This window comes from Juglans microcarpa x Juglans regia, chromosome 2S, assembly GCF_004785595.1.
Source record: "Juglans microcarpa x Juglans regia isolate MS1-56 chromosome 2S, Jm3101_v1.0, whole genome shotgun sequence".
Taxonomy (NCBI): domain Eukaryota; kingdom Viridiplantae; phylum Streptophyta; class Magnoliopsida; order Fagales; family Juglandaceae; genus Juglans; species Juglans microcarpa x Juglans regia.
The window spans coordinates 25623897-25646607 of NC_054597.1; the positions used below are offsets into that span (position 1 = coordinate 25623897).

Consider the following 22711-nt stretch of genomic DNA (forward strand, 5'->3'; position numbering starts at 1 on the left):
ACTCCCAGTTGAGAGTGAAAGCTAGAAGTAGTGGGGAGGAAATATGGGCTGAGTATGGGAACATTATTGAAGATGTAAGGAAAGTGATGTCTGAAAGGTCAAACTGGTGTAGAAAATTTGTGTATAGAGAAACAAACGATATAGCACACAAGCTAGCTAAGCTAGCACTTAATTTTTCTGATGAGAGTGTGTGGATAGATGATGGTCCAGTAGAGATTAATAATGATATACTAAATGAAAAATAATATTGTAATGATTGAGTTGTATTGATTTCAATAAAGTATTACCTTCTGACTTTCAAAAAAAAAAAAAAAAGGCGCTGATTAAACATGAGTGAGGACACAAAGCTAGCGTTCCTGCATGTCTTAACAAATCCTTCATCATTTTTTTTCAAGAGTATATTTGAGCGCTAAAAGTCTTCTCTCTCTTTTTTTCTCTAGGGAAGGGGAGTGGGGTAAAGTGGGGTCCACAAAATATTCTAACAGAATTGGAGGTGGCAGAGACGTAAGGGACGTGCACAACGGTTTTGTTACGGCTGAGTGGGAGCACTGAAGGTGGCAGAAGAGTGGTGGTCAGAGGAGGTGACGCCAGTTTTTCCATAGTTTTCTGGTAGTAAGGGTGGCTAGCAAGGGGGTAAAACATGAATGAGATAGAGAAGAGCTAGAAAAGTATGAAACTAACAGAGGAGGAAACTAAATGCATCGATTTGGATGATGAGATACCAGCGAAATTGAAAAACAAGGAAGATTGCAATCTGGTAGGGAAAGTTTGTGTGGAGAGAAGCATTAGCAGGATGGTGATAGAAAATACAATGGCAAAAGTGTGGAGAATTAGTAGAAAAGCTCAGTTCCAGGAGGTGGGAACAAATATGTTTGTTATAACTTTTGCCAACCAAGCTAATAAACAAAGTATTCTCCAAGGCAGGCCATGGTTATTTGATAACCAGATATTTGTGATAATGCAGCTGAATGGGTCTATCCCTCCTCAGAAGATGGATTTTAGCAGAGAAAGGATGTGGATTCAACTACACGATTTACCCTTAGCATGTATGAATAAGGATAGAGGAGAGGTGATGGGAGAGACTATTGGTAGTGTCCTGGAAGTGGAGACTCTAGTTGATGAAAGTGGTTGGGGGTCCTTTCTAAGAATCCTTACAGAATTAGACTTGAAAAAACCATTGGCTAGGGGAAGAACCATTACTATAAAAGGGCAAGTTCTCCGGATACCTATTAAATACGAGAAACTACCAAATTTCTGCTTTAGATGTGGGTGCATTATCCGTGAGGAGGCAGGATGCAAGGGGAAGGATGACGAGGAGATACAGTTTGGTGCTTGGATGAGGGCTGGGGTGAGAGCTAAGTTCCAAAAACAAGGAGAGAGTAGAAGGAGCCCAATTAGAAATGGAGCTAGCAATGAGAGACGTGAACCAGCTGTAATAACGAAGGTGAAGGAGACACTACCAGAGCAGAATGAAGTTCAGGGAGGGGTAGAGTCAGATTCAGGAATCAAGGTAGAGAGGGAGGTAGGTAAAGAGGCAAGGGAAATTGAAAGGGAGTGGAGTATGTTGGACTGTCCACCAGCAAATAAGGGAGTGAAGGAAAATACAAAAGAAAGTCAAGAAATATTAAGTGAGGAAGGGAGGGAAGAGATGAGCTTATTGAGAGAGGGAGCTGAAAATAGTAAAAGTTTGATGAGGGGGAGAGGAAATTCTAAAGGAGCTTGGAAGAGAAGAGCAAGAGAGCAAGGTGACATAACCATTTTTCATAGTGTGTCAAGCCTTTCTAAGAGATTATTTAGCCCTATTGTTGAAGGGAAGGAGGAGGAAAGGGGGAGGAAGAGGTTAAAAAGTACCTATTGTGAGGTTCATGAAGAGTCACAAATATTGGTGGAGGCTGGTGGACAGCCCCACCAATCATTATGAAAACTCTTAGTTGGAACTGCCGAGGGCTTGGCAACCCCCGGATAGTTCAAGACCTTTGCCAATTGGTAAAGGAAAAGAGGCCAAATGTGATATTCCTCATGGAAACGAAGTTGAGGAGTGGGAAATGTGATAGTATTAAAAGAAGAGTGAGGAGTGAGGGCTGTTTTGTGGTGGAACCTGAGGGAAGGAAAGGGGGGTTAATGTTACTTTGGGATCAGACCACAAAAGTGGAAATTCTAAACTATTCCAAAAGACACATTAATGCTTGGATTACAAATGAAGAAGGGAATGAGAGATGGTTGTTGACAGGCATCTATGGGAAGCCTAAAACTAGATTGAGGGCAAAAGCTTGGCAGTTGTTGGTATCTTTGAGATCAATAGATGAGGTTGGTTGGTGTGTGGTGGGGGATTTCAATGAAGTTCTTACACATGATGAAAAGAAAGGGGGCAAACCAAGACTAGAGAAACAAATGGGCAGGTTTAGAGAAGCATTGGGAAAGGAGGTCTGTTTGACTTGGGGTGGAGAGGTGATAAATTTACTAGGAGCAATAAGCATGGGGATGAGACCTTTACCAAGGAGATGCTTGATAGAGCAGTAGCTAATCTAAGGTGGAAAAGGATGTTCAGGGAAGGGTGGGTGGAGGTTCTTGCAGCTAGGTGCTCTAATCATAGACCCATCCTATTATGTTTGAACCAGGAAAATACCAATGTATGGAAGAGGAAGAGGCTTTTCCGTTATGAGGTCAGATGGTCTTTGGAGGAAGATTGTGAAGAAGTTATAAAAAGAGCTTGGAAAGTGAGAACAACAGGGAGGGACGTAGACATGGATTTGCAGATGCTACTGGAAGAAAGTAGAGGAGCTTTTCAAAGGTGGAGTAGGAAGATTGTTCAAGATAAGGGGAGACTTCTAAAGTAAAAAACAGAAAAGCTTAAAATATTACAAGAGGATGAAGGGAGTCACAATATGGTGGAGATAAAGAAAATTCAAGAGGAGATAGGGACCTGTCTTGAGATGGAGGATATGATGTGGAGGTAAAGGGCAAAGATGGATTGGTACAATCATGGGGATCGAAATACAAAGTTCTTCCATAGTTGTGCAAACCAAAGGAGGAAAAAGAATATGATCAAGCAGATTTTTGATGTTTATAATATGAGGCAGACCAATCCTGAGAAGGTTGAAATGGTTTTTAACAACTATTTTCAGAATCTTTTCACCACCTCAGACCCGAGTTTTGAAGATATTGAAGATAGCTTGAGGGAGGTGGTACCCTGTGTGACAGATGATATGAACATTTTCCTAACAAAAACTTTTACCAGAGGAGAGGTCGAGGAAGCTCTTAAACAAATGGCTCCATTAAAATCACCAGGTCTAGATGGATTTGGACCATGTTTTTATCAAAAGCATTGGCATATAGTAGGTGATGAAGTGTGCAAAGCTGTCCTGTCATGGCTCAATGGTAATGATCTAATTCCCTCAATGAATTATACTTTTCTTGCACTCATTCCTAAGGTTAAAGATCCAAAAGTGGCCAGTGACTATAGGCCTATAAGCCTTTGTAATGTTGCTTACAAGATCATGTCAAAAGTCTTGGCAAATATGTTGAAAAAATTTCTGAATGTAGTAATTTCACCCAACCAAAGTGCTTTTATCCCTGGAAGATTGATTACTGATAATATAATGGTGGCATATGAGGTGCTTCATTCAATGAAATCTAGGAAAAAAGGCAAATTAGGGAATATGGCTATCAAACTAGATATGTCTAAAGCTTATGATAGGATTGAATGGTGTTATCTAGAGGCTGTCATGGGGAAGTTGGGATTTAGCAGGAAATGGATTGAACTCATTATGAAGTGTATTTCAACTGTGAGCTATTCTATTTTAATCAATGGAAGCTCTGGGTCAAGATTCTATCCTATGAGAGGTTTGAGATAGGGTGACCCATTGTCTCCATACCTTTTCATTTTGTGTGCTGAGGGGCTTAGTGCACTGCTAAATCAGTCAGACATGAAGGGTTACACAAGAGGAGTAACTGTAGCAAGAAGTGGAACTCGTGTAAACCATTTACTTTTTGCAGATGACTACATTTTGTTTGGAAGAGCCTTAGCTGATGAATGGATAAAAATCCAAGAATTATTACTAAAGTATGAAAAAGCATCTGGGCAGTTTTTGAACAAGGAGAAAACAACAGTTTTTTTCAGCTCTAACTCAAGGGCTGAAGAAAAAAGGAAGATCTTGGTTTTAGGAGGCTCAGTTATGAAAGGTAGCTATGAAAAATATTTGGGTTTGCCTCCAGTAATAGGGAAATCCAAGTACAATACATTTAGAGGTATAAAAGAAAGGGTGTGGAAGAAGATTAGCAATTGGAAGAACTCATTTCTTTCTTCAGCAGGCAAGGAGGTTTTGATCAAGGCAGTATTACAAGCAATTCCAACATATACTATGAGTGTGTTTAAACTTCCAAAGAACCTGTGTAAGGAATTAAACTCACTTATGGCAAATTTCTGGTGGGGCAACCAGTCTAACAGCAGCAGAATTCACTGGTGCAGTTGGGAAATACTTAGAAAACCAAAAGGGAGGGAAGGCTTGGGTTTCAGAGATCTTGAGAGCTTCAATGTGGCTTTGTTGGCCAAACAAGGATGGAGGTTCTTACAGAATCCAGGGAGTATGGCAACCAAGATTTTTAAGGAAAAATACTTTAGTTCAGTAACTTTGTTTGAAGCTAAGTTGAAATATAGACCTTCATTTATATGGAGGAGTGTATGAGGTGCTTTGAAGCTGTTAAAAGAAGGTTTAAGGTGGAGAGTTGGGGATGGGAGTAGTATAAGGATATGGGGGCAAAAATGGCTTCAAACACCCTCATCTTACTGTGTGCAATCTCCTTGCTCGATACTAGATGAGGAAGCAAAAGTCAGTGAGTTGATCTCTAAGGGAAAATGGAATGTGCAGTTGATAGAAAGAATATTCAATCAAGACGAAGTGGAGTAGATCTGTAGTATCCCTATTAGCAAGCTAAATTCTGAAGATAAAATGATTTGGGGAGGTACCAAGAAGGGACAATTTTCTGTTAGTAGTGCATACCAGATGGAAATGAACAAGAAAGAAGCAATGAAGGGGAAAGTTCAAAGGGCAGAGAAGGGGATACTCGATGGCAGGAAATATGGGGAATGAATATTCCAAGGAAGGTCAAACTTTTTATGTGAAGAGCTACAAAGGAGTTATTAGCAACTAGAGATAACCTGTCTCTAAGGAAAATAACAGAAAGTTCAAAATGCCCAATTTGCAAAAATGATGATGAATCAGTGATGCATGCAATTTGGTTCTATCCAGCAGCAGCAGATGTTTGGTCAGAATCAAACACTGTCATACAGAAGTGGAGATCAAATAAAACTGACTTACTAGAATTATGGGACATATTGGTGGAGAAGGTAAGCAAAGATGTGTTAGAGGAGATAGCCATGGTTATGAGGAACATCTGGTTAAGAAGAAATGAGTTCATCTTTGAGAGAGTTTTTAAAAGCCCAAGCCAAGTGATAAAAGCAGCTAGAGATGAATTAAGAGTGTTCCAACTAGTTCAACAGAATGCACGACAAACCCCAGCTCCAAGAGTAGAAAGAGAGGCTGTTCTGTGGAGCAAACCAAGAGAGTCCTTTGTTAAAGCAAATTGGGATGCAGCAGTGTCCATAAAAGATAGAAAGGTGGGGCTCGGGGTGGTTATTAGAGATGAGGGAGAGGAGATTTTGGTTGTTGCAAGAGAACAGAAAAAAATTTTGACAGATTCTGCAACAGCTGAATGTCTTGCACTTTGGAAAGCCATGGAAGTGTGTAGAGAGCTCAACTTCAATAGAGTTTTATTCAAAGGTGATGTTCAAGTCATAGTGAATGCTGTCAATAAAGGGGAAGAGGATTTTTCCTCTTATGGGAGTGTAGTTGAAGATGCCAAAAAGTTGCTAAAAGCTATAGAGAACTGGAGTGTTAATTTTGTTTATAGGGAAGCAAATGAGGCAGCTCATGTTTTAGCTCATGAAGCTTTATTTTTACATCCTGATATAGTTTGGATTGAAGAGATTCCTAATTGTATTAGGAGTATCATCTGTAAGGGGAAATCCAGTAATGAGGTTATAGTTCAATGAATGAATACAGAGGATTCATTTTCAAAAAAAAAAACAAAAAAAAAAAAAAAAAAAACAAATCCTTCATCCACTCTTTATAGTGACGCTCATATTGAGGCAAAAGATCATGTAAAAGTGATGTGCATGCTGATCAAAGAACTAGTTAATTCTTTATGCACATCACTTTGAGACACTCTAATCATCTTTTCTCTAATTCAAATCATAATTTAATTGGTTTTGTGTTGTTCCCAAATAAATTGTTCAGGAATATTTCGATATAACTTTCAATAATTAATGCACGAGAAATTGAGATTAAAATAGCTCGACATAAATGAAAAAATCTATGTTCAATAAATGAGGCCATAAAAATGAAACACAAATAGAAAGTTAATTAAGTACCAAAGATAGTAAAAATAAAAATCACTCAAACCCAAAGTCCATGCATCAAAGCTCACTAATATACAAGAGAATTTTTTTTTTTTTTAATATCAAAACGAGAAAAAAAAACCTTGAAAACAACAACCCCCTTTCCTTCCTTCCTTCTTTTATTTCCCTTACCGTGCGTTGCTTCTTATAAAACTGAGAAAAAAAAATCATTTTCCACATAGACTCACGAAAACTGATTAAAAAAAACATTTGGGTATTGCTTGGACGCTTAAAATATATCAAAATATATGCGAATACTAGTGAAATAGTTTATAAATAGTAGTGAAATGATTCTAACTAGGATATTTTATTGAGTTTTGAGAAATGAGAGAAAAAAATTGAATAAAAATATTATAAATTAAAAAAATTATTTGAATATAAGTTTTTAATATTATTTTTGTTTTAAAATTTAAAATTTGTATATATGACTTGTTTAAGTTTTGTTTGGAACTTTAAGAAAGTTGTAATAATTAGGTAATTATTAGATGAAAAAATTGAAGATTTAAAATTAAAAAATATTTTATGTTTAAGTGATGTTTGGAAATAAAATATTTGAAAATAGCTGAAACCAGCCTGAGGAGAGTTATATATGTTCCCAAACTAGCCCATTAGACTTGGAATGTCACGTGAAAGTTTTTCTAAAATTGAAGGTGAACTTATTGACGTTAATAAAACAATAAGTTAAATAATAAAGATGATGTGGAAATAAAATTTCTTTGATATATTATCAATATATTTTGTTCTAATTTTCCTTTAAAATAAATCCACAAATCAACTCAAATTATTGTTTTATAAACTATCAAGGAAATAAAGCATAAGTACATGGCTCATAGGCTTATAATCAAGTCCATTTGTGTTGAAGTAAAAAAATTATCTTAATTTAGTTTTCATAATCATCAAATCATCTTAATTTTATTTTCATAATATTTAATATCTCAATGTAATTTTCATATAAATAAATATGTATGTCTTGTATTAAGTAACAATCGAGAAAGCAAAGATGTAACCCTCAAAGTCTCTTTCCCACTTTCTCCCGTTTCCATCTTCTTTTATATTATGTTTTAATTTCTATCATTGTATCAAAGCTCTTGGCTAACGCTAGGCTTAATCCGCTAGCATTACCTCTCACAAAATTTCCATTGTCGTTCAATTATGTATTGTCTCAAATCAATGCATTTGAAGTATCTCTATTAGCTATGAGACTTTTTTTTTTTATTGGGTTTTGATCTGTTGTGAGCAATTTTTGTAGCCTTAGATTCAATTTTGGCCTATTATTTTGGTCCAATAGTTGGCCAAACCCATATATAGCCCATTGTTGGCCACGTCTTCATTTTCATTTCCAGTTACCTGCCACTTCATCACCAACAATGTCATCTCATCGGCGATCAATTAATGAATATGAATGCTACTTTGAGTTTAAGGGTGGATGTTGAAGAATGTTCAAATTATATTGTATATTTCTTTCTCTCAGTATTTACATGAGATCTTGCCTCTCTTTTATACACGATTTGTGAATGAATATTTGTGAAGGAATATTCTAACAATAACAAAATTGTACAGCTATGATCATGCATGGTACGTGAGCTATAGTGGGTGATTTATTGAGGCTGCTCTAGCAGGTGCAGGTGTGGTACACTGTGACAGTGAGTGCTCATGCATGGTGAGACCATGTGAGGAATTTACAGCAGCAACGTGTGTAGGTGAGCGTGCTGCATCACTGTGAGCTGCATGGTTTGCATGGTGAGGATTTGTTGCTTGATCATGCCTCCTCAAGTCAAGCTGCAGTGAACGTAAGCGTAGACTTCAACATAACAACTAAAACCTTGCTACTGACAAAGGCTATGTAAGAACATCGGCCAATTGATCCTTTCCGAAAATGAAAGCAACTGAGAGGTATCTATTTATAACTCTGTTCCTCACGAAGTGAAAGTCAATCTCCACATGTTTTGTTTGTGCGTGAAACACTAGGTTAGATGAGAGGTACATGGCACCGAAGTTGTCACAGTGGAGTGTTGGGCCAAAGTTGAGTGTTATGCCAAGGTCTTTACATAGGTGTTGTACCCAAATAATTTCCGTTGTGGCATTTGCAATTGCTTTGAACTCAGCTTCGGTTGAAGATCTTGCTATTGTGTGTTGCTTCTTAGAAGATCAAGAAATTAGATTGGAGCCTGAGTAGATGAGGTACACACTAGTAGACCACCGATCATCGGGGCAGCCTGCCCAATCAACATTAGTGAATGCATTGATGTCCATGGATGAGGATTTGGAAAATATCAGACCAAGGTTACTATGTTCCTAAGATATCTGAGTATCCGTTTTACGGCTTGCCAATGAGGAATTCGAGGTGATGCATGTATTGGCGCACCTTGCTTACTGCAAATGCAAGGTCAGGCCGTGTGAATGAGAGGTATTGGAGGGAACCCACAGTGTTGCGGTATAGAGATGGGTCTTATAAAAGGTTGCCATCATGAAGGCTTAGCTTGATAGAAGTGGTCATTGGAGTTTGTACTGGTTTGGATGAGGCCATGTTGGTGCGCTTGAGGAGATCTTCATTATACTTCTTCTGTGTAAGCAAGAGGCCATCCTGAGTTTGTGTTGCTTCAATTCCCAGAAAGAAGTGTCGTGGACCAAGGTTTGTGATGGGAAAGTCTGTGCGCAGTGCATGAAGTTTCATAGTAGAACTAGTGAGAAGTAGGTCATCAACATACACAAGCACATACAATGAGTTTGATCCAAATATTCGAACAAACAAAGAAGCATCAGCTGTTGAGATGGAAAATCCAAGATCAATTAACTTTTGACTTAAATGAGAGTACCATGCATGTGGAGACTGTTTAAGTCCATAGATAGATTTCTAAAGCTTGCACACATGTGTAGGATATTGAGGGTGAGCAAAACCTAGAGGTTGGGCCATAAAAACCGTCTCAGTGAGTGGTCCATGAAGAAATGCATTCTGTACATCATACTGGTTGATAGGCCATCCATTTGTAACCGCAAAAGCTAAGACTAATCGAATTGTAGTAGCTTTCACCGCTGGACTAAAGGTCTGATCGTAGTCAAGTCCCAATTGTTGTAGAAAACCCTTGGCCACCAATCAAGCTTTCCCCCGCTCAATGGTGCCATCTGCAAGGTATTTAGTGTGAAAAGCCCACTTGCATGAAATAATGTAGGTGCATCAATGGCAAGTATAAGGGTCTAGGTCCGATTTTTTATGAAGGCATTGTACTCGGCTGACATTGCATGTCTCCATTTAGAATTTTTTTGAGCAATGGAAAAACAAGAAGGGTTTTCAGGGATGGTGGAGAGGTGAGATAAGTGAGCATGAGGTGGTGGCTAGGGGATGGTGCCATTAGTAAATTTTCGAGGGTGAGCCGATCTAGTTTGCGAGTGTGTCAATATTAGATGTGCAGGCTGTTGAACAGAGTGATGACTTGAGTGGAAAGGAGAAGGATTGGAGGAAGAAGACGAAGTGGGACTTGAGGAAGGGATTGATAGAGGAGGTAGTGGATTGTGGGCTGGAATGGGAATTAATATAAGGGAGTGAGACGTAGGTGGGCTTAGAAACCGAGTTAGGCTCAGGTGGATGGGCAAAGGGAAAATCATCTTCATTGAACTTAATATCTTTCGAGATGAAGACACAGCGTGTGGGAATGTGATAACAAATTGAGCCTTTGTGGGCTTGGCTGAGACCTAGGTACACTCATTGGACCGATTTGTAGTCAAATTTATGAGGGTTAAAAGGTCTTGTTAAGGGCCAGCATGCTGAGCCAAATACACGAAGACTTTTGAAGTCTGGTTCAGTTTTGTGTAAAGTAAAAAATGGAGATAGATTTTGCAGTGAAGAAGATCGAAGCATATTAATGATTCTGACAGCATATTGAAAAGCATAAGGCCAAAATTGTAGTGGAATTGAAGCATGAGCTAAAAAAGCTAACCCATAATCAACTATGTGTCTGTGTTCTCTCTCTACTATGTCGTTTTGGGTATGAGCATGGGGACAAGTGATTCGGTGCTTAATACCCGAGGTGGAGAGAAGCTCAGTAAAGGACCTGAACTCCCCTCCCCAATCAGTTTGAAGTTGCTTGATTTTAGAATTGAATTGCAACTCAACATAGGCTTTGAATTTTGCAAAAGTTGACAGTGCTTGAGATTTGTTTTTTTATGGGAAAAACCATGTGTAGCGTGAATGATCATCAACAAAAGATATATACTATCGAAAGCCTTCAAAGGAAATATGGGGTGAAGGTTCCCAGAGATCACTAAATACAAGATCAAAAGAAGCTAAAGATTTAGTAAGCCTAGTTAAAGCAGGTGCACGATGGTGTTTAGCCATAGCACATGCATTATAGAACTAAATTGAAGGAAATTTTTCAAACGGAAGTCCATGTTGAAGAAGAATAGAGCGAACAATCTTGAGTGAAGGATGAGCAAGTCTGGAGTGCCAGAGTGGGACAGAAGATAGTGTGCTTGAGTAAGCTTGTGGAGCCGATGTCGAAAATGTGTAAAGACCATTAAAGGTTGTCCCTTGGAGCAGAGTTTTCCCGATGTTACACTCCTTAACATAGAAACCATCAGAGAAAAATTGAAAATAAGCATTGTTGTCAAGGCAGAACTGGCAGACAAACAAGATTTTTTGTAAATGATGGAACACATAAGAGTTTAGTTAAAAGAAATTGGAGAAAGAAAAGTGGCGAAACCAGTGTGAGTAATGCGAACTAGAGAGCCATCACCAACTTGAAAATGGTCATCACCGTGATGTTTAAGAGCATGCAAATTTAGATTAGCGAGCTAGCTGGTGATGTGATTGGTGGCTGCTATATCAGGGTACCAAGCACTATCGGAGGGTTGGGTGGAGGTGAAATGAGCCAAAGGAGAGACAACCACAATGTATGCTTGGTTAAATCGGTAGATACACATAAGGGCAATGTGACCCATTCTGGTGCACACTTGATAGATAGGTCTAGGGTCAGGTAAAGATTGAGAGGAAACAGAAAAAGGGTTACCTGAGTACTCAGAGGGTCCACGACCTCGAGTATTGTGAGTCCTACTACCACGGTTGCAATTGCCAGGATGGCGGCCATGAAAACACAATTGAGAACGAGCAGAAAAACGTGAAGTGGGTTCTGGTGACTAGAAAAGAGAAGTGGTGGTTGCATGGTGTTGTAACCGGGCCTCATAAGCAAGGAGGTGACTGAGTAGCTCCTCAATAGGGATAGGGTCCATACATGATGTAACAGACGAGACCAAAGTATCAAAATCGGGACCAAGACCAACTAACTAGTATGGAATAAACTCTGTAGAAGGCAAAGGTCGCCCAACGGCAGCCATGGTGTCGACAAGAAGCTTGGCCCGCTAATAATAAGCTTGGATAGAGTCAGTGCCCTTTTTCAAAGAAGCGAGTTGGAGTTGGGTTTGGATTAGACAAGCTTGAGATGTCGAGGCATAGGTGGATTCGAGAGAGAGCCAGACCTCACGAGCAGAAAAGCATCCAGCAACTTGAGCAATAATAGGTTGTGAGAGAGAAGAAATGAGGGCAGACATGACCCATTGATCATGCTGAACCCAAGTTTCGCATTCAGGGTTGGGTCAGTCATCTGGAAGTTTCGTTTGGGGGGGGGGGGTGTTGACATCTGCCATCAACATACATGTATAGGCATTGCCCTCGCAGATAAGGGACAACTTGAACCTTCCAAAGAAGATAATTATCGAGAGCAAGTTTGACTGAAATAAGGGGGGAAATATTGGATAAGGGGAGGGGGGAGGAGGAAGAGGAAGAAGTTTGAGCAGACATGGTGGACAGCGAGTCCTTGTTACTGCTCCGATACTATGTTCAAATTATATTGTATATTTCTTTCTCTCAGTATTTACATGAGGTCTTGCCTCTCTTTTATATACGATTTGTGAAGGAATATTTGTGAAGGAATATTCTGACAATAACATAATTGTACAGCTCTGATCATGCATGGTACGTGAGCTATAGTGGGTGATTTGTTGAGGCTGCTCTAGCAAGTGCAGGTGTGGTACATTGTGACAGTGAGTGCTCATGCATGGTGAGACCATGTGAGGAATTTGCAGCAGCTACGTGTGTAGGTGAGTGCGATGCATCACTGTGAGTTGCATGGTGAGGATTTGTTGCTTGAACAAAGAATGATTTGATATTATCCTAAGTTGATTTTCATAATTATCAAATTGTTTTGATTTGATATTATCTTGATTTGATTTTCATAATATTTAACATATTTATCTTATATTATCTCAATATAATTTTCCTATAAATAGGGATGTATATCTTGTATTAAGTAACAATAGGGAAAGCAAAGAAGTAGCTCTCAAAGTCTTTTTTACTTTTTTCCTCAAAGTCTCTTTTCTTATTTTTCCCTTCTCTATCTTCTTTTATTTTATATTTTATTTTCTATCAATTTGGTATGAGGTTTCACATGAGATCCAAGTTACACCCACACCATTTTGCTAAAAAATTAGGCTATATGTATTTAAAATCTGCACCATTTTCTATATGAACCTTCCCACTGCAAGTAATGCATGAGCCTTTGAATAGTCTATATGGAGGGGGACAAGGAAAAATCAGGATTTTTTTATTAGGAGGGAGCAAAGCATGATTCAAAAAAATATAAATTAAGATTGAAGATCAAATTAATATATTGAAGCCAAACTTGTATCCATTTACTGCTTACCAAGTGTGAATAAAAGGATAGATAAATGACCTGATTTGGATAGCAAAAGTCTCTCGTCTCATCCTACTTCATCTCATCTAACCTCATATCATCTTATCTCAATATCCAAACATTACATACACAATTTTTAATTTCAAATATTCAACATTTTTATCTAATCATTACCTAATCATTATACATTTCTCAAACTTTCAAACAAAACACAAAAATAATTCAACTTTTTCAAATCTTAAAATAAAAATTATATTAAAAAATTATATTTTAACAATATTTTAACTTTATAATATTTTTATTCAATTTTTTCTCTTCTTCTCCAAAACTCTATAAAATATTTCAATTCAAATAATATCACTATTATTTATAAATCATTTTATCTCATCTCAATAAACGAGCTAATTTTTTCTTAATGTATTTCAATCTTTAAGTATTCAAATTGAACTCATTATAGTGACCCGCAACGGCAAGACTAGGCCAACGAGGCCGGCCTGATTTCGGCCTCTCCAGAGGCCGAGGTGGTTGTTGTCTAAGGCCACCTTGTGTTGCCCTGATTTCTCTCCCTTTTTTTTTTTTCTTTTTTTTTTAATTTTAATGTTTTAGATATTATTATATCCTTTTTAATGTCTTTTTAGATTTTCATTTTTTCTAACATAAATTTTTAGTTTTATATGAGATTTTATAATTTTCTTCTATTTTTAGTTTGTATATTAAATTAGTCCGAGTTTTTTTTATAAATAGTCTATTAATTTTTATTTCAGTTTTTCAAGTTTTAATTCTTTAATTCTTTTAGCTTTTTTATATATAATTTTAATTTTAGTTTGTTTTGAGTCATTAAGTTTTATTTTATTTTTATATATTTTGCTAGCATGGATGTTGATTGGGCATATTTTTAACCTTTTAAAAAGCTGATTGTTTATATGTAACACGTCCATCCGTAATTGGTCATAACATAGACAAATAAGTGTCACATCAATAATTTCCATGAATGAATTAATGGAATTTGGAGAAATAGACAATTTTGATACATGGCCATTATCTCAAGGATAGTCAGGCTTCGATTGGTTACGCACTGTAGATGAAATGAGATAAAATGATACAAGATGGGATAAAAAATTTTGTTAAAAATTAAATAAAATATTATATAATTTTTTAATATTATTTTTATTTTAAAATTTAAAAAATTAAATTATTTATTATATTTTATATAGAAATTTAAAAAAATTGTAATGATTATATGAAATAAGATGAGATAGTTTAATTTTCTGTAACCAAACCAGCCCGACTTTCAATTGATTTTTTCCGGGAGGCAACTGCTTTCACCCAGAACGTTACATTACAATCAACAAGCAAGTGAAAATTTGCCTGTCTGTAGTGTTCAAAGGTTCTCAAGTTGCAGTAAAACCTCCATGTATAATGTATAAAGCTCTTTGACAAATGACAGTTTGCCTATACATATAAAGCATATTTGATGCATGTTTACTGTTTAGAATGATAATCTTCATTCTCTACATTTGGCTTTGGCCAGGTGAAGTGTGGCATGGCTCCACACTTCTGCCCTTCTGCAAAGCCGAATTAATTGCCTTTGGTAATCCTGGATGTGTAGATGTTTATGTACTGCAGATATACTCCTTGCTCATCTTGCATTCCATGTGTTATGGAAGCTGCTATATTTAGCCACAGGTGGCCTCAACTGAAAGCTTCTTCATGTTACCTGGACATGGATCTCCTCCAAAAACTTCAGGAGCTACACTTAACGAACAAGATTGCTTTCCAATGCAATTCTGCAGGAGACAATCCACGTTGGTTGGAAAAGAAGTATAATGACATATGTTTGCTAACAATACAGAATCTGTTTGGAGACATCAAGGATCTAGAATCGGGTAAGGGAACAATTTAACAAAGAACATGAGGCTGAACAATGACACAACGAGTGGCAATGTTCCAAAAGGCTTGTCATAAACAGTTGATCAGGAAAAGTCATGGAAATCTCCATTAATATTGGAAAGGAAAAAGAAATAATAATAGTCAATATTGCTCAGATACCCTTTGAGGCACATCATAGGACTTGTCCGAGTGACAGCTTCCTTCCTTAAAGTTCCCGCATGTTCCTTGTGGTTGTCCATAGCTAGCGAACTTTATTTGAAGGATTTTCTGCCCAGGTAGGCACCATAAATGAGCTTTGGGTCTATTGAGTTCACCGGAGGTTAGCATGCCCCAGTTCTTCATTGTCGGCTGCCCTTCAGAAATATCAGCACATACACATGCCATCATTCGTTTTACTAAAGAAATCCCACTTGGATCACCGCCCCATTCTTCAAACACAACCAGTAGATTCCTGCTCAGATTCAGCCATGAGCGTGGAACGTGGTACCTGAAAATAGCAGCCTTGTCAAAAACTATTTAATGTAAGAACATAACAAAACTAATTATGTATAACTTTTTTCACCATCTTTGAGAGGCCTCCCCACAATTAGTCCGGCATTTCTTATCCTCATAAGTTCCAGCATAACTACAATCTGCACAATCACCTTGTGCTTTATATCCAGGCCAATGGCGTCCAATGCTCTGGCCATTTATCCATATTTGACCTTTTCCCATGCTATTCATATCCAAAGCTAATGGATCATTGCCTTCTGGTGTTCTGAAAGAAGTCTGGAGATATCACAATATCATTTTCAAATTTCATTAATGAATCCCCCAAGCGTAATTTAAAAAAAAAAATAGCTAACCGTAAACTGAATGTGTTAATTGAGTTCTGAAATTGTTCTCACCTTGTACCATGTCAAGGGTTGTTGCCTAGCCAGTAATGATCCTTCCACCCATTCAACGGAGGAACTCCCACTAACAGTATGCAGGCTTAAGGTTTCACCTTTTAGACCAATCTGCTCAGGAACGTGTAAAATAAGTCATTTAAAGTTTGGGGAATCGTATCATAGTTGCAAAGTTCTCATCATAAAATAGAAAACCCACATAAAATCCTTTGTGTATGACTAAAATGCCCTAGTTTTCTGTTTAAACTTGGGAGATCCTTAATGGATAAAGACAAGCTTAGTTTCCTCTATGAATTATGCTCTTTCAGCATGGTGTGCTGTATTATTTCTGAACACTACCGAAGGTGCTTGTCAAGATATAAGGCTCTTTAACTAAAATACTACTTAAATATTTGCTTGAAAGTAACCTACCAACACAGATTTTTCATTATGTTGGCAGGGAAAGAGAGGAACAGAAATCATATAGAGAATGAACCTTGTAAGACCAGTTCTGCTTCGACAAATCTCTTGTGCCCTCATTGAGACCCTTCAACATGACTGGGCCTAAAACCCCAGCATTCCATTTCTCAAAATGCAGGCCAACATTCTGATAAATACCAAAACAACAATGCAGAGATCATATGTACCATATCTTTCTGCAATTGATAGTATGAATCCACATGAGAAAACTTACCGGAAGCCCCACAGCAACACTTAGTAAAGAAATCTGGTTAATGCCAACCCTCAGCTTCACAGAGTCGCTAAAAGTTAATTTAGGATTCTCCAGTCCCCCATAAACATTTCCTGCATTGAGAATAAGAAGCTGGTCAATTGATCAAATCAAAGTTAATCCAGCAAGAACCATAATTACCTGATAGTTGATCATTGATGAAAACATGCAAAGCATGGCCTGCTGAAAATATTGTGAGAATGGGAGATTGTCCATTCTTTAGAAATCCTTCATCTGAATCTATCTTGACACTGAGCAAGAAAATATGTAAATATATTTGGGGTTGAATATAATGGTTCCAACAAGATTGTGAAGGTTTCTTTTGCTGCAACTTACATTCAAAGAGGACAAGAGAGTGATTGGTTATGAAGTACTTACTCTGTCATGTACCACAAATAATCTGTAGCATCTCTTGTGACATTTATTTGTTCCCAGAGTCCGCTCATTGCAGTTGAACCGTCATCATTAGCAGAGACAGTTTCTTCATTGTATGACTCCCATAAAAATGTGCTATTTATGGGCATCATTTTCATCTGAAAGCTTTGAGCACCAAGCTGCAAAGAAGTTATAGTTCATACTCAGATAGGAAAAATTCATCCTTGTGAAATTTCAATTACAGCTTCTTTAGGAGAATGTAATTCCCAGAAGGTAAATGAGAACTTGATAATTTTGGGAAGAAAGTTAAATGTCAAACCCTTTAGATGTGCAACACACCTTTACTGAGACGGAATTGAAATTTATTTACATAGCCAAGAGTGTTCTCATACCTTTGCAGTGTTGAAAACTACAGTTTTGCAGTCGGGAAGAATGCTAATGGACCAAGGTGGCAGGTCATATAGTCCACTTCCGAAGGACACCTTTGCAGAGGATTTTGTGTCATAATTGGCAAGAAAAGCAGTACAGGCACCAGACTTTGACTCGAATACATGAGCCTAAATATAACACTGGAGTTGAGAAAATATTGAAAACAGCACAGTTAATACATGGTTTTAATTGGACTAGTTGAAAAACCTTACCTCTTGATTACTTCCTAGTGCGGTCACGGTCGGATCTCCAGAAACTAGAGCAGATTCACATAACTTTATGGCTTTATGCAGATCTCTCAAATGTCCCCATTTTGGTTCCCTTGGAAGTCCTGCAATAAAATAGCAACTTGGTGAGATAATTTGATATAACAAGTACCTAGGGGAAATACCAGACAATTTGCATTCGATAAGAGTCAAGACAGAAGATTTTGCCCTGAGAAAAATAAATGAGGCAGGCAAACAAATGTAGCACAACCAACTCAAATAAGCTAATCTAAATGCCTTACCAAATTCGTCAATTGGAGCATCATAATCGTAGCTGGTTGCAATAAAGGGACCACCAGCTGTCCGGCCAAAGTTAGTTCCCCCATGGTACTTTGAAAAAGGTTAAAAAGGAACAAAAAGAGGTACATTTAATTAACGAGATCATGCACCAGGTAAATTAGATTAACATGAAAAACAAAAGGAAGGTTAGGCACGCACCATATAATAATTAACAAAAGAACCGCCGTTCTGAATGAACCTTGCTACTGAAAATGCCAAGTCTTCTGCTGGCCTATGGGGAACTGGACCACCAAACTCGGTGTACCTGGGACACAACAGATGTAAGAGGAAAATCGGTTTCCAGAAAGAAAATCTAATATAATTGTAGTTTTTCGGATGTTTACAGAAGCTAGACATGAAAACAGTTTTTCCCTATACGTGGCTTACCAACCAGTCCAGTTTTCTGTCCACATTTTGGGCTTATACTTCTTGTTTGGCTTGAAATTTTCACAGTAGAAACCATTGCAGGTATCAATCTGTCCCGTGATAAAAACAGAGAAATTTGTTGAGAAAAAATCATAGCTTAATTAGTTGATAATAGAAAGTTCAACTACTGAAAAAAAAAAAACCCAAATACGTGGCTCCCCAGAAGAACAAATCTTTATAGCAGATTCTTCAGCGTAAAACATGAAGCAATTTTGATTAAGTCAAGAAAAAAATCCAAAACCCAAATCCTAAATAATGGAAGAAAAGACAAAAACACAAAGATGGATAGGACCCAAGGTATTATTATACAGGAAATGGTCAGCACAGCCAACAAAAATCTCAATTAAGACACTAAATAATAGAGGATCAAAATTTTTTCAAATTCTTGTCGGAACTTGAAGACCTCAAGTGAGATAGAGATAAATACATGAGCTAGGCCCTATAATATTTTTTTTTCTCAACAGTAAGGGGAGGTGGGGCGACCAGTGTAGCAACCCCTCTCTGGATGTGACCATAGGAGTCCCTCGCTGCTGTAGAATATCCGATTTGAGCCATAGCTATTGTTTAAGGGTGATCCCGTGATCATAAGCCCTATAACATTTATTGAAATTAATGTTGCCCGAAAAATCTACACAAGTGTAAATGTTATAAGAATCACGTTATGTTTTTATCCTCTCCCACTAGGATTTTAAAATCAGATAAAAATTTGAGACGATTTTTTAGGTAAGACATCTAGAATGCTGATAGTTAGAGGAAAAACATATAGCCGAAAAGAAAGGGTTCGGAAAACAGGCAGAATAACTTACAACGGGGTCAGGGGCATCCTCTTGCTTGCACATAACCCACGGGACACCAGTGTCAAGACGTACTGCCATTTGTGCTGCCCAGTTGGTATAATCTTTACCAGGGGCACCGATTTCCCATTCTACTGGTCCAAATTCATTCTCAATCTGCCGAAATTCAATCAAATAAATGTTAAAGACTACTTTTATAAAATTTATCAAACCCACATCTTAAAACATGACAAGGACTAATGGCTGGTTTGGATTATCTAGGAGATAGTTTTAGATAAAATATGAAAATTAAAAAAATATCGTTAAAATATTATTTTTTTATATTATTATTATTTTAAGATTTAAAAAAATTAAATTGATATTTAAAAAAGTTGAATTATTTATTATATTTTGTATAAAAATTTAAAAAAATTGTAATGATGAGATGAAATGTTTCAACAGAACTAAATGAGCTGGCTGATATTCTTACCTGAGACAGGATGATAGGACCACCCTGAGTTTCAAATAACTTTTCTGCCTTCATCATACTCACAATCTTTTCTGTAAATTGTTGCATTGCCGCCTTCATTGTGTTCAATTAGAAAACAATTAATAATTTTAAAACATGTATTACGAAACATAACAGAAAATAATTATATTCTGTAAAAACCTAAGTGTCTAGACACCTTGAATGGCCCATTATCTGTTCTGAAAGCAATTCCCGGAACATATTTCAGCCAAACAGGAAATCCCCTGAATCAGAAGCAGAACAAGACGGAGCATATCAATACAAGGTGTTAAAAGGGAACAAAAATAAATAAACTTTTTGGGTTTTAAGTAATTTTTGTTCATAATTATCGACATAAGTACCCAAAGTTCCATTCAGCACAAACATAAGGGCCAATCCGGAGATGAATATATAGGCCTGCTTGTTCTACCAGCTTGATGAACTTAACTAAGTCATACCTATCCTCAAAATAATACTGAAAAGTGATAGAAAAATAAAAAGCAATGAGCATATTCTCAATCAGGGAAAAAAAAAAAAAAAAACACAATATTTATATAAAAAGAATAGAATAAAATAAAATGCATTTCCATTACTTGTCCTGGAGAAGGCTCGTGTCCATTCCAAAACACATATGTCTGTATAACATCCAAATTGCCTTCTTTGGCCTTCTGTATAAGATCAGGCCACATCTGCAACAAGCAAAAACACCCACAAAAAAAAAATAAAAAAAAAAAAAGAATGAAGATTTGAGCTCAGAATCGACAAAAACTTGAAAAGCAGACACCCATCAGTCAAAAACATGAAAAAGCAGAAACAGATGACAAAAGAAACCCTTGAACCATATTGGCATTGTATATTACTACCTCAGGAGTGCTTCTTGGATAGTGAATGGACCCAGATATCAGAATCCTTCTCTGCCCATTAATCATAATAGCTCTGTGATCATAAGTCACAGAAGCTGCAGCAGAACAAAACAAAGAAAACAATGTCAATAACTTGCAAATGTCAGGTCTCAACATGTTCCACTTGAAAACTCTTAAGTTCCTATCCCTCCCTCTCTGGTACTCAAATTAATGGCCTTTTGTCTTTGTATCTCCTCGGTTTAATTCTTCATATCTGCGGAGAGGGAAAACAGATTTTGTTTTGTTTTTGCCTTGGTAACGGGTACTCTTTTTTTTGTTTCTGTTCTTTTGAGACTGAGAAGTGGGGGAAAGTCCGGCAAGTGTGCATGGAAGTATGTGAATCGAAAGTTCGAAACTCCCCCAACTGCTTTATGGGGTCACTCCTCGCTTTTCCTTTGGGAAATGTTGAAGTGGGCCACACTGCAATAATATTTTAGCACGTGCGGTTTGCTTACTGTACAGATTTTGTTTTTTGACGGGAAATGTGAGGGTTCGGTTAACTTTTAATTCGTGTTTTTAATCACTAAATTTTGGTTTATTTTTTATTTTATTTTATGAATTATACAAAAAATAATATTAAATACAATCGTAAAGTACATAAAAGTCACATAATTATTTTAAAAAACAATAGAATATACTGTTAAAAGTTTAAAATTTTTTTATATAAATTTTATATTTATTTAATTTTTTTTAAAATAATTATACGATAATTACCTAATTACGACTACAAATATCGATTTCACCAAAATAATCTTTTAAGTTGCAGAGTGCTGCACGGGCACCCGGGCCACCTGGCCTCTGCATCAAGCGGGCAGATGGATGATTTTTTAAATAAAACACAGCATATGGCGGGGTCAGAATACACACTCCCGCCTGCATACATATATACATAAATATATTTATTATATATTATATTTCATTTATAATAAATAAATAAATATATATATTATATATATATCAAAACAACCTCATTTACAAAGTTTAAAAAATTCCATAAACGGTGCTATTTGACTAGGCCTGTTACCCGGGTTGTGTTTTTTTTTTTTTTTTTGAAAACTTCTTTCAGCAGAAATAGAAAACTAGTTAGTTGTAACTTCGCATATTTTCATAAGTCATTTCAATTCATCTCATTTAATTATTACAATTTTATTAAATTTTTATACAAAATAAAATCAACAATTCAATTTTTTTAAATCTCAAAATAAAAATAATATTAAAAAAATATATTATAATAATATTTTATTCAATTTTTAACTTTAATCTTAATTCATCTTATTTTATCTTGTCTACGAAAACAAATGAGGAATTAAAATTTGTGAAAAATCGAGAACATGCACGTAACTTAAATTGCTGGTTACACATAAAATAGTACCCTTCTGATGGGAGCTGACAAGTTAGTTTTCAACACTAAAATTGCCTTTATTTACGTATAATAATTAAACTACACTTATCATTAATAATCAAAATGTTTACTTAATTTCTTGGTTACTTAACATACAATTTTGAGTGGAAGTGCGTCGTGAGGGATACTAATTAAGGATCCGGATCCAAAAAGCTGAATCATGTCTCTTATAACTAGTATAAAACAACATCTTTAATTAGTGCAAATCATAGATTATTAGCTTGAAAAACAAGCTAGCTATTAATTATTTGCAAGATCATCTACAATCAAAAGTGATAAGGCTAGCTAGGATCTCTTAATCCACGACAATCCACATGAGGAGATGATTAGAGAAAAATGAACTGATAAATAAACTATGGAGTTGCTGGAGACACGTATAATACGAATATCGACTATGTCATGATCCAATAGTACTTATGTAACGATTTAAGAAATTACCAGTCAAATCATTATCTATATTCTAAAGAGTTATACTATACGGAATCCACTGTAGCTGTGCACTCAGTACGTGGATTTCTTTTTTTTTTTTTGTAAAAAAAAAAAAATCAAAACGTGCGTTTTGATTGAAGACCGTATTTGAAAATTCGTTTCTGCCATTCGAATTGATGCCGCGAAACCCCTGCTCAATCGCGACCCACGTCTCCTTCCACAACCGATCACCTCCCGGCGACGCCGTCTCTCTCATCAGTGCCACCGAGCGGCACTCCTCCGTGTGCCCAGTGCCT

General features: G+C 36.7%; 3 protein-coding genes across 3 annotated transcripts; 2 read left to right on the plus strand and 1 right to left on the minus strand.

Moving 5' to 3' along the window:
• The first annotated feature begins 3926 nt into the window (after positions 1-3926).
• LOC121253499 lies at positions 3927-4685 on the plus strand. The gene has a single exon (XM_041153506.1). It carries the CDS (start codon positions 3927-3929, stop codon positions 4683-4685), a length of 759 nt encoding a protein of 252 aa, XP_041009440.1.
• Positions 4686-5224: 539 nt separating this feature from the next.
• Positions 5225-6052, plus strand: LOC121253501. The gene has a single exon (XM_041153507.1). The coding sequence runs from the start codon at positions 5225-5227 to the stop codon at positions 6050-6052; it is 828 nt and encodes a 275-aa protein (XP_041009441.1).
• An 8360-nt stretch (positions 6053-14412) lies between these two features.
• On the minus strand, positions 14413-20909 carry LOC121253622 (beta-galactosidase-like). The gene is made up of 19 exons (XM_041153612.1): positions 20546-20909; positions 20276-20371; positions 20045-20157; positions 19861-19927; positions 19665-19757; positions 19208-19351; positions 18363-18451; positions 18135-18240; positions 17939-18026; positions 17643-17761; positions 17394-17558; positions 17005-17180; positions 16768-16877; positions 16591-16700; positions 16393-16503; positions 15918-16028; positions 15593-15798; positions 15190-15517; positions 14413-14927 (listed from the first exon to the last, which is right to left on the minus strand). Exons 1-19 carry the CDS (start codon positions 20699-20701, stop codon positions 14817-14819), a joined length of 2499 nt encoding a protein of 832 aa, XP_041009546.1. The 5' UTR covers positions 20702-20909; the 3' UTR covers positions 14413-14816.
• Positions 20910-22711: the final 1802 nt, after the last annotated feature.